At 39.9% G+C, this 12,750-nt stretch overlaps 1 protein-coding gene and 1 non-coding gene across 17 annotated transcripts in view; both read right to left on the reverse strand.

The window, feature by feature from the left end:
• LOC107267543 overlaps positions 1 to 7,877 on the reverse strand; it is a 148,842-nt gene extending 140,965 nt beyond the window's left edge. For 3 of the 16 annotated variants that reach the window (XM_025085172.1, XM_015739489.2, XM_025085175.1), the window contains exon 1: positions 6,799 to 7,877. In XM_025085172.1, coding sequence (XP_024940940.1) covers positions 6,799 to 6,839 — 41 coding nt within the window. In that variant the 5' untranslated portion in view covers positions 6,840 to 7,877. The remainder of the gene's footprint in view (positions 1 to 6,798) is intronic. The other 13 variants (XM_025085170.1, XM_025085158.1, XM_025085138.1 and 10 more) reach the window with 13 other exon arrangements.
• Positions 7,878 to 12,126: 4,249 nt separating this feature from the next.
• Trnav-uac lies at positions 12,127 to 12,199 on the reverse strand. The gene has a single exon. It is a non-coding gene; the product is annotated as a tRNA-Val (tRNA).
• Positions 12,200 to 12,750: the final 551 nt, after the last annotated feature.

Consider the following 12,750-nt stretch of genomic DNA (forward strand, 5'->3'; position numbering starts at 1 on the left):
TGGGGGGGGGGGGTGTAGTAGCCAGGACGGACACAAACCTTCCCTAGTACATATCTGGAATGGGACGTATCGACGTATGAAGAAAAATAAGTTACTAGGGGTTGCATCGAAACTTTCATACTGACCTAAGGGGTCGACGCTTATCACCCTCTAATTGGGGAGAAACGGAGACCGAAACGCTAGGGTTGTATTTCCTTGGAAAGATATGACGAGGAGAAAAGGGCAGTGAAACAAATAAATACTTGGAATTATTCATATGGTGTGCTCCTCTGATGGACCCTTTTCAGGGGCTATTTGATATCCGTAAGGGATGCGTGGGTTGTACCAAATATAGACGCCAGGTCGTTAAGGGCTTATTATAGATATCTTAGAGCGACCGGTATCTCGAGGGTGAAGTCTGGTAGGCTTCACCCTGGAAGGCAGACGCCTCTTTGGAACACTCGGCTGTACCACCCTGTATGTATCCTCTTCACTATTTCGATATTTATAGACCCAACTGCCACGTTACAATGATTTTCTACCCTCCGATAGTTTTACGACCTTCAATTAGTTAACTAGTCGGTAGTTTGATCCTTGACGATTTATCGAGCAGCGAATATCAGGAATGACAAATTTTATTGTATGATTTTTGAATAAGTATTTTTCAACATTATTTTTTATTCCGAAGGTACTGCATGATGCTTGTTGAAAACTAGAATATTTTCAATAGGGTATTGCACTGCTTTTAACGTAATTCTGGTAGAGATTTTGGTTCACGTGCTTTTTTGTCTTTACTATCGTAAATATCAGAATCTGTCTCGAATGCAACGGGGTTCAGGGTAACAGACAGTTTTTACGTGCAGTTCGATGGGAACGTACCTTGGGGCTTAATTCGTTTCCATTTCAGCGATTGCTGGGGCTGTCACGTGGCCAGGAATAAAGAGGAGAGGGGTCTGGTTAGTTGCAATTTAATTTTACGTCCATATTCTCTTACTCCTCTTTGTACGTGAAAACAATATCGATTACACGTTACCATTGGCAAATGAAGCATGAAATATTATCACGTTACAGTAAGAGACGTGGGACCTGTATGAAAGAAATTTTATATGAAAATTCGAGAATTAAGGTAATAAAATTTTATCGCAGAATCCACAGCAGTGTATCTGGATCAATCGATGCCGAATAATCTTACATAAAATGACTTAACGGAACAGAATGTAATATCGAAATTTTTGACTTGACTGCAATAGTAATAATGATTTGAAAATTCAAAGAAATCCAAAAATATTGTACAACAAGCGATATGAATAATTAATAATTTCAAATAATTTTTTAGCTTCAAAATATATCTATCAAATTACTGGCGTTTAACCCTGAAAAAGTCTTATCGAAAGATTCACAAGAAAAACTGTCCTATAAAAGAATACGAGAATCTCTTACGGACGCAGTATCGCGTCTCGAAAAAAATTCCAATCTCGTCCGTCACTTCGAATCTGCATAAATTCCAGATTCCGCAGAAAAAAAAAATCTCCACGAAACGAATGCAAAGAGCTGAACAAGTGGTAGTGACGTGTTAAAAAAAATATACAGACAGAAAATCCTCATCTCATCTCCGAGTAGTCGGAGTCTGTACCACAGTGGACCACACTAGTCGTCATAGCTATGCAACCTCAGGCAAGCTCAATATTACTCACAGGCCGAGTGGCGAGTTGGCCGGAGTTAGTTATTGCAGCGGAAAGTAAGCAGCGCTGCAGTCGCAACTGCACCGCATAGATGAACAGAATGAGATTTTGACACTGGTATCAAAAAATGTTCCGGAGTTCAAAACCGAGAAAATTTTGTTTCATTTGTTTTCGTACAAGTAGCGACTGTAATCCTCGCGATCACTCAAAAACATATAACCACTGTTATCGCGTGACAAAAATTTTTCATTAACGTTCATTTGATATCAGCAACAATATTTCATCTTACGCCTGTAGAAATCAAATTTATACGATCGTACGCGTTATGGGACATGTGTCCCAGATTCCTAGACCTTATTTCACGGCCCGTCCTTATATTCAGATAATAAAGACTATATTGTATTATTATCAAAGTCTAGCTGTCGAACAAACAGCCTCCCGGCGATCACCGGCGTGGCAGCATATCGAATCGTTTGAAAAAGGCGCGCTTTGTTACATAGGAAACACTATCTGGCGTCCGACACATTGAATGAAAAGAAATTCATGACGGGTGAGTAACGCCGTACGGTAAAGGAAACAAAAAAAAAAAGATCGTACCCAACGACAAAAAAAAATGTCCAAAAATAAAACACGCATTAACCTAACCCAAAATAATCGCAAATTTGTCCGAACTTCGACGAAAACATTCCAACTGGATACGAATATAAATTTAGCCGACTAAAGAAAAGCCCATAGAAGATTACTTGTATAAGCTCCTTGAAGGTGGCTTGTAAAAACGTTCGCCAGAGGACAGGGCAACGTTGCACCTGCACCTGCATTGCAGTAATAATTCAGTTTGCCGCAAGGAGGCGGTGGATGGCCGGGATGGGGTCAGGCTACAAGGCTGTCGTTCTAGACTTGAAAGTAAAGGGACTGAATGGTAAAGGGAGTATAGGCGTAGGTACTGGTATACATATATAGATGGATATAGGTACAGTCAACGTTGTCATTTTTCTCGGTGCTCGAGCAACGCCGGGCGAAACCGTGGATGGCACCGGGAAAAGTGAGAAAGGAGTTGAAGATGATGAAAGGCTTTATGGAGGAGAGAATAGCGAATCGCTTTGGTGGTGTCGATACGGCTCAACAGATCCTGAGAAGGTCTGTAGAGTCAAGATGGTATAGACGTTTTAACAGTGGCGAAAGACCATCAGCAGTATATACATATATATATGGTTGGTCGAGTTATGTTTGCTCCATGGAATTCGATCGAATCGGACATGCCGGCATTTCTCACGAACAGTCCTGAAAGGCTTCTTTAATTCGCCCTCGGACATTTCCTGTGCTACTGGGAAAAGTAACGAGGTACTTTTGATGATTGAACGAACAATAAATGTTTCATATAAATAACAGAAGATACGTAATACGGGATATGCGAGTGAAAACGATTTTTGAAAAATTCTTTATAATCCCAGATTCAAGTTACCACGCGGATGGTATATACGTATCTGCGTATTACCATCGAGATTTATTAACCGGACTCGAGCCGCTTAATTTCTTAGATACTATTGACATTTAAATTTAGCCAATGCAGAAGGCGCAGGTTTATCCGCGCGGTGCAATAAAGAAAGACCGGGAGAGACGCGAATGTAGGAGTCGGAGTCTGGGTAGTTCTGAATGCTCGTAAGAGATAATTGACGATTAGAGATATTTCTTGTGGGAGCGTGAGCGAGGAAGAAATTGAGAAAGAAGAGGAGAGACGAGGAGAGACGATAGTCGCAGGATTACGAAGAAATCGCGGAGCGTAAAGGGCGACGGCGAAAGTTCGTCGAACGACGTTGCCAATCGTAATGCCGACTCTTGCGATTTAAAAGGTTCGACTGACCAGTCGATTGCAACGTTGCACACCAGGTATAACATTTCCAGACTCATTCGCACTGTCCTTTCATTCATGTGCAGAATTTTGCAATCAGAGGTACGGTCTTTGGCCATTCATAAAAAAGTCTAAGTTAACCGACCAAAATATAACGGGTGGGCAACATTGACGAGTGTCGCAGAACTTGAGTTGCTGTTGCGATTCTCAAGGACTGATAACAGTTAGCGAATTTTCATTCGCGAATTAAACCTTTCGGACCGAACTGGTTATACTGGTTGAGTTATGGGTGGCCTGGCTGTCAAAATTATGCCGAGTGCTAAAAAAAGACGGTTTATGATGAAAATGCGAAATTCCGAAATTGTGCGGAGGATGGAATCGACGAATAGAAATAAAATGAAAAGGTATGTGGACAGTTGTTTTTAATGGCCCCCGGGAACAATGCGTTTACTTCGGATCCCTCGTTCGACCTGATTCACCGACGTAATCGTACAATCAAACGCTCCAGAGAATATACGAGCTAACTTTCTCACGAGGGTTTTGCACGCCCTTGCAAATTCTACAGGAGACCTCTGTTCGTCTTTCCAATTTTCAACTTTTTCCTTGCGACTTCCTACATTATTATAAAAATTCTGGGAACTTCTAATCCCTTAAAAGATTAATATAAAAAATATTATTAATATTTAAGATCGCACAGGGAAATCCAATTTATAATCTCCATAACGTTCGCATAAATGACAAATAATAAAAAGTTGCAAAAATTTGGAAAAAAAAAATTATTTTCCACAATTTGTCTAAAGACAAACTAAGTTAACGGTATTAAGTGTCGATCTTCAAATATATGGATGCTCTCTTGATTCTCGTCCCAGAATAAAAGTCAAGGTCTACGAAGACCTTGAAAATCTGTCGCCTTCTTTCACAATGACAAAAAAAGTTAATCGAACGAGTCATATAAACAATCTAAATGCCCAAAGTGCAGAGACCGAACGTTGGTCACTGAAAAAGTCCATAAAAAACAGTAGACAGGAAGGTGTAACGATCTTACGTTAGGCGCCATAGGAAAAAAAAAGATGCTTGCGGTACCCTGGCTCTTAGGTGTCCTTGCCTGTTGCGGTCGATCGATCGATCGATATCGTCCCTCGATCGTTTATGTACCGCACTGTTATTAATCGTTGCTGCCGTGTTGGAATACAGCGCCCCATTGTAGGAGTTCATCACTTGGTTGACCTTCTGTGTATCTGCTGATCATTTATCATTGGTATCATCGATCGTCATTGACAAACGTAAAGGCATTCCCGTGATAAATACAATTTTTCAAATTCAATTTACTCCCGCCAATTTTACTGGATGCGCGTAACGTAACGTACGTAGGTGCGCGTGCTGGCTGCGCGCAGTGAGTCTATTAACGCGCGAGACAAAAGGCAATTAAATTCATCTAAAACGTGCCGGACTGCCAGTGAGAAAATATTTACGGCCAATTTACGCGCTGATCTCCACCATCTACGGCGTTGACTCGCTTGTGAGAAACTTTTTCGAAGGAGCTCCTTCCTACTTATGCACTCGTAATAGTAATCAGGGTTGAGTGCAACACGTGATTACGGTACCCGCAGTGAGAGAGAAGTAAATTTATTCGTATATTTTTACACCATTTTTCTTAAAGCAAGCCATTCCAACAGATCCAAATACACAGAAGGTTCACGTAAGTCAATTGGGAAAGTGTGCTAAGCTGCGCGTCCTAAACCTTAAATTAGTCATCGTAGCCAGGTGCGCCGTTACGTCCCGGGCTTTTTCAAACGAGGAACATCGCCAGAATACACTCTTAGCGACGAATGTTATTTTCTCAGTAGGTCAGCGCATATCAAATAGCTCAACCTCAGTCGCGCCCGAATGGCAATAAAAACCAATAGAATATATACAATCGTAATAAATATCCTAAAACAGCAACCTAACCTCAATTAAATTAAGAAACCACAGGCCATCTTCAATCGCCTTCAATGCTCGTCGCATATATATATATATATATATATAAACACATATACACGTATATACAAACGTCTAAACTTGGCTCGACACAAGTTCCACGATTTTCAATATCCGTTAACCGAGTTTAATTAAACACCATATACTAACATTGATCATTTATTCATCTACGGTAGGTACACCCGGTAGACCTTAAAACCTCATTCGTTCTCATGCCCTCTCCGCGTTACGTTATTTTAGTTAGAATTAATTGGCTGCTCCTGGCAACTCCTTCGGGTAGAACTACTTACTCTGCAAGGGTGGAAGACCCGGTTGAACAAAAAAAAAAAGAGTCCAATGTGGCTGTAACTAGTTCTCGCTCGGCAACCCCTCCGAGAACAATGGAATTCTCGGCAATTATGTTCGTACCCAGATGCGGGCAGGTAACTCACCCCTCGGTCTTGCCTTACCGACTTGAACCTCGTTACAATGGCGAGAGCATGTAACGCGCTTACGCTTCTTCCGTCACGATTGTTCCCTACTTCAAGTTCCTCTTTCAGCGACTTCCCGGTGAACTTGCGCCTTCCTTACTCCACGAGGCCACCGACCTTGCAGAACGAACTTACCGGCAACCAGGTACGAGTCCCCTGCCTTCTTATTTTACTAGTGTCTCTTAAGTCGATAGGCCTATAACTGTAAAGCATTAATTGGAAAACTTGCGCACGAATTTCGAAACCGCTGTCAAAGTTCATTAACATACGCAAATCAGTTTGTGCTTGGAATTGAAATTCGCGCAATGGGAATCATCAAATTCTGTTATTGACTGTATGTACACCCTGGAGAATTGTTACGTCATTTATATTGTACTGTATGCTTTGGGGTTCTCTGCCACGTGAGATATGTCTTTTGTCGTTCTGAGCTATGTCTGAACTGTTATAGGGGTTACGTTACGAAATTGCATGAGGAACTTTCGGCCTTTAAGACATGCAGAGTTAAAGGTTGTATACATATAGATGAGCCAGAGTCAAAGGGCATTGGTACTTTCTCTACGATACTTTTGTACTCTTACTTGCAATCGGTAATTATCCCGTTATCGTAGGTACAGTACGTATGCTTATTACGTATGTGTAATTATATGCATATAAATACAAATTGTTAATTCTAGCTCCGATCTGTCTTGTACAATTTCTTTAAATTCAAGAATGCCACGTAGCAAGTAGGTAAGCAAATAATTGAAGATCCATTGGAATCATTGAATATATGTAAATGAAATGGAGTTAAACAGGATAAGGTGCAGGATGCGACGTAAAGTAATTTTGAAAAACTCACCGTTTCGATGGCTTCCAGCGCCGCTTCAACACGCCCAGCATGAGGAGGAACCCGATGTAGACGAGACCCAGGTGCCACCGGACGACCGACTCCCAACTGTACAACCACCAAGCACCAATAACCACCGCGTTCACGAGTATCACACGAGCACCGATTCACCGATTGTTTCCAAGAGATTCTTGGATTGCCGATAATTCCGCACGATTTACACCATCTTCACGAGAATCCAGTTTTTCACCGATATCAAACCTGCGCATAGCACATTCATAGTCGCTCTCCCTTTCTTATAGTTCTAGATTTATGTGACTCCGAAGACGTTTTCAACACACGAATCGCGTGACTGTAATTCAGTTGCTGCTTGATTTAAATAATCGTAGAATAAATTTTGTGGAAACAGCCCTAAAGGACTAGACGATGTTTTGCGTAGTAATAAATATTGTCAATTTTTTGGTTATAATTGATCAAATTAATTTTATGTCCTGATATTACATTAGATTATTTTGACACAGCTAATAAAATTTTTTTAAATAATACATGAATAGAATCCCTTGATCATAACACTGGATCGTCATTCCCTAACAAAATATTTGTAACCTGATAACCTCATTAATAATTTCACAATTCAATCGTGTCGAACGTTCAAAAGATCCTTTACTTCACTGCGACTGAAAATCGATCATTTTACATTTGATTAGCAAAAGGAAAAGACGATTTTGATTTATAACTCTGTAACTAGAAACTTCTTAGCCCCTACCATTCTTATGCACATCCTTACTGGTCGTTGGTTATCATTATCACCCCTTGTGCTAAAATACTATCCTACAGGAAGGAAAATTTTACTCTGTGTTCCTTGGTTTTACCATAACAATTAATAATACGATATTCGCGACTATGATTGTACCTATGCGTAGTTCTCTTGCAATATTTTGACGTATTAGAAACACGAAGAAACGCAGATACAAAACTGGCGAACTAACCGACAACCGGGCAGCCAAGTAGCGCGTCGCGACAGATATCTCTAGCATAGAGCGGAGCAGAGCGGCCGCTCGCCGAGCTCGAACTCAACTGAAGACAGAGACGGGAAACACGCGGTTCTCCTTTCCGACTCGAGCCGAGCTGGTTTGGTTGCCCCCACCGTAACCAGTAGCGTACCATCACAAAAAAGAGCCCGGGTATTATCGTTAGGATATAAATTTGAAAAGTTCTCATCTGTGAAATATACCGGAACGGAAAAGAATTGAATTGGAATATCCGTAGCATTCTAATTTTTGGAGCACTTTTATAATATGATTAGAACAAAAAAATAATATACCTGAGATCTATTTCATTATAACAATTCGTAAATTTTGGTCTTATCGATTCTTCTGACGTTTGTATATTTTATACTTTTAAGTGATTCAATTAGTATGATAAGTTTCAATAAATTTTAATTATGTATCAGCACGGGGCCAAAAACAGTTATATACTTTACTGTACTTTTGCCTTAAGCCGTGAGCCACCCGTAGAATCCGCACTGTTCCACAGCTGATGCAGGAGAATGCGTGAAAGAAGAGAGAAGGTATTCAGTAATTAGTAGAAACAATCCCGAAGGATACAATAAAATTAAATTTTTGACTAATCATTATCATGATAACCGTCCAGCCATTTTCCACGTTTCTCAATCATTTCCCGTTCGACGACCCGAATGCATCAGTATCAACCTCGAGCATCGCGCAATCCGTTTGTCGCGCGCATTCCATATTTACCATGCAGTTCCGCGTTCTACTTAGAACCAGTGAGTCAAATTATTTCGTACTACGTAACCAGAAGAAAAGTCCAAACTTAAAGGTTATGTCAAACACGTAAAAGGAACGTCGTATTTCTCATCGATCGATCAGCCAAAGCTGTGGACAGGTTAAAGAAAATCTATCGCGAGTAAATGAATTAACAAACATAACACCAAAATCAACTAGAACCTGGCTTGAGCCAGCAGTCGTGAAATTGCATTAATGTATAACACTATTGTTCTTAAATTTAAGTTTGGAGCTTTTTCTAACGTACTTAAAGTTTATTTCAGAGTTCAGGTTCGGCTCGACTAAACCACTTCGGTAAAGCTCGGCTGCAATCGCATACTATGCAGGCCGATCGATTTTTCCTTCTCCGAGTACCAAAGCCGCATGCAGGCTCTGGATATTTCGTTGCGTCGCTGCACCGCTTTTGCCACTCGTCTTCACTTCGAGTTCGACTTCGCGACGAGCAGCCGAACTACCGTTAGAAATATTTCACGCGATACGTAAGAACGTAAATAAACTTCCTACACAGCTGCGTTGACTTCTTTTTCCCTCCCACCACCAATGTATACTACTGCACTGCTTACCTTCTTTTTCGTACCTCTAGTCTGCCTTACGCTCTAATTTACCGACGTACGGTATGTCGTTTACATTAGAACAATTTTTAATTCGCCCGCTATCCTTCACGAGGAGCGACGACAAAAGTTTCCCGCGCTTATTTAAATTTTAATACTTTTCAAAATGAATATACTTTTCATCTCTGACTCAGACCCTGTAATTTCAAGAAATTAATAGGGGATATGCTTACTGGTATAAGAATGCATATAGTAGTAAAAAAGTCTCGTACGTCAGTCAGCCGTCGATTTAGCCAGTGAAGCGTAACGGTAAAGAACGGTACGTGCCGTGATTCTAGGAATAAAAGGAAAGGGCCACGGTCTGATGTTGAACCGATCGAAAGGGACAGGTGAGAGGGTCTAAGAGTGAAAGAGTGAAAAGGTCTCTCACTATCTCTCTCTCTCTCTCTCTCTCTCTCTCTTTGAAGTAGATAGAACACTCAGAGGGTTGGCTCTTCGTGTTCCACAAGGACTGATTGTGAATCGACGTTGCTTGTCTGCTCGATCGGACGATCAGTTCTATCGAAGGGATCGTCGATTTCCGATGCTTTGAAGTAGATAGAACACTCAGCGAAAGGGACAGGTGAGAGGGTCTAAGAGTGAAAGAGTGAAAAGGTCTCTCACTATCTCTCTCTCTCTCTCTCTCTCTCTCTCTTTGAAGTAGATAGAACACTCAGAGGGTTGGCTCTTCGTGTTCCACAAGGACTGATTGTGAATCGACGTTGCTTGTCTGCTCGATCGGACGATCAGTTCTATCGAAGGGATCGTCGATTTCCGATGGGGTCGCAATAGGGTGAGTGTACATACGTCCATCGATGAAACTGATCGCTCCACGCGGGAGGTAGATCGATCGAGGTGCCTTTTATTCATAAGAATTTCTGGCCAATCATTCCGCTCCTACGACCCGGCTATAACTTACCGAATGACTACCACCGTACCACCTGCAGTCATCAGAAGCATAAGAGTTTTGTCGGTCCGATCGATTCAAGGAACCAGGCGTAATCTCATTTTTTGGAAGTACAAATATTTTAGGTAACTATACTGTACAGTTTCCCAAAAATATTTTGGATGAATGGAAAAAGTAGATTTTTTAAAAATCGATATAGGATGTTTTTTGCAAAAATAAAGTATTTCATTGAAATTTTTTGGAATTGCAATTTTTTTGTATCTTTACACTCAGAGTGAAATTCAAACGTCGTCATCTTGGTCCTAGTCATTTACTATTGATCCAGGTACCAGTGTCTTGGGGTTGTCGTGAAATTTCTAGAATATCGCATGGAACTGCAAAGTAATATTTCATGAAAAGCTGGAAAGCACAGAAACTGGCAAGCTTAGTTGCTTCCTGGATGAAACGGAGGTTTTTGAGTGTTCTTCAGCAAGAAGGTGTCTCAAAGTATTCTCATCATACTTGACCTATCTTTTACCTACTGCCAGGTTTCATCGAGGCGAGTTAGATGCAGACTCGAGAATCTTCATCTTACAATTAGAGCTTTTACGTCATCTCGCCAGCATCCCTCTTTTGTACATGTCTACATTCTTTTGCCCCTCAGGTATTTCGTGAGTTCAACATCCACTTCCATGGGCCTTTTCCTTCTTCCTTTTTATTTTTCCAATCTGCATCATCCCCCTCAGTCTTCAATTCTTCGACAAATCCTTGCAATTTGTATACAATCCCGTCAAGGATTTGCTTAAGCTCAAGAGGAGGCAAAAAAATATATTTTTTACGATCAACTTCAATGCCAAGTCCTTCATTGTTCATCCAGCTACTATCCGCGCGATTCACTAAGAGATAAGCTTGTTGTGATAACAATATATTTTTTTTTTAATAAAAAATAATAACTTCTTAAAAATCATCTTTAAACGCAAACATCGAAAATAGCGTTTGATTGATGTTCAAAATTTTAAAAAAAACTCACTCATAATGCATAGGAATAATCAATTCCAAAATCATAGTGACATAATTAACAATCTTCGCTACCGGTAAAAGATCAATCAATAATTTTATTACTGATCAATCAGTATCCAATAAGTAATGGTCAAAGATTTGTCAATATGTAATTGTCATATATTGGTTTTTGTCAATGTCCAAAGTTTTGTATGGGCAATGAATGATTTGGAGATATAAGGATAACGATATAAGAAAAGAGAAGGAAAAAAGATAAGTAAAATGAATGCGATATATAAGAGACACTCGTTATCTGTAAGTGGATAAAAAGCCAGTATCCTTTGTGACTCGCGATTCAGGATCCGAGGGCAAGATCCTGCCAAGGAAGAGACATCACTGACAGCGCACTAAGCCCGTTAAAACCGGACTCTGCTCTCGTTGTATGCAGTTGCTAAAGAAACGGAACAGTTGTCGGGACTGAGACGCAGGTGGAAGACCAGATGGTCGAGAAACAGTGAATGGAAGAATGGTAGGAATATGAAGTCCAGTGCACACGAGGAGCATGAGCCAGGCTGGTAGACTTGCTAAGACGAATGTGACTGCGCACCATGAATATCAATATCCGTTTCCTGTCGCGTTTCTTCAGAGGCCAACAAAACTCCCTGGAGAAATACATTGGCACATTCCTGGGAATTTTAGTTTTTATTTTCATTAACACACTGCAGGTATATCTCGCACATCAAAAGCGACCGAAAACCTAATTGCATGCGATCGGTTCCTATTGGAACTTTAGCGGTATTCGAAGTGCTTATCTTATTGTTGGATTTGGATTAGACTTATGCAGATGCCGGGGCTTGGTTGTAAATACTTTTTAATCTTATTGTTTATGTTCGATTGGGACTCTTTATTGTTGCGATAAGATATGCAGATAGATTATTGTATTGTTTAATGTTTTGTTTCAACAAATATTTGCTTCGTTTTGTTTTTCAATATTGTTGTTCTTATTAATAATGTTTTAGTACTTGGTTAATTAATTGTAAATACAAATACAAAATTAATGTGGTTCCGGCCGGGATCGAACTGGCGACCTTCTGCGTGTAAAGCAGACGTGATAACCGCTACACCACGGAACCCTCTTATGCATTGTCAGCATTTCATGTATTATTATATAATATGTAAATTTTGATTTTTTAATTATGAAAAATTTGCATAAAAATATATTCGTTCATTACTCATAATTTATATATTAACGTTCCGTTACATATTCAAAAGATACAGTTTCTTCTCTCATACATAAAATATATAACAATCAGTTTCTGCTAGGTAAGGAAGCGTACGGTAAGTACAATCAATGATTAATAGATGGCTGCGCATGCTGGGACCGCTTGGGACTGTAGCAAAATATTAAATTGGTAAAAATTGGGAATAATTATGAAAATTATTCTTGTGGCAGAAATATGTTTAAAAATATGTAATAATAATAAATAATGCATATAATTTAGTATATAGTGTGAACTAACCATTACATATTCCTTATCATGTTGACTACTCACTTTATTTATTAAACGTGAGCAATCAATTATTTTTATTGTAAATCTCAAAAAGTGCCTTTCGCATTAACTCAAATCTCGTATCTTCATCGAACAACTTTATGTGCATCTCATCGATCATGATCAACCGATGA

This window comes from Cephus cinctus, unplaced genomic scaffold (genome assembly GCF_000341935.2).
Source record: "Cephus cinctus unplaced genomic scaffold, Ccin1 Ccin1_scaffold0029, whole genome shotgun sequence".
In the NCBI taxonomy this organism is placed as follows: domain Eukaryota; kingdom Metazoa; phylum Arthropoda; class Insecta; order Hymenoptera; family Cephidae; genus Cephus; species Cephus cinctus.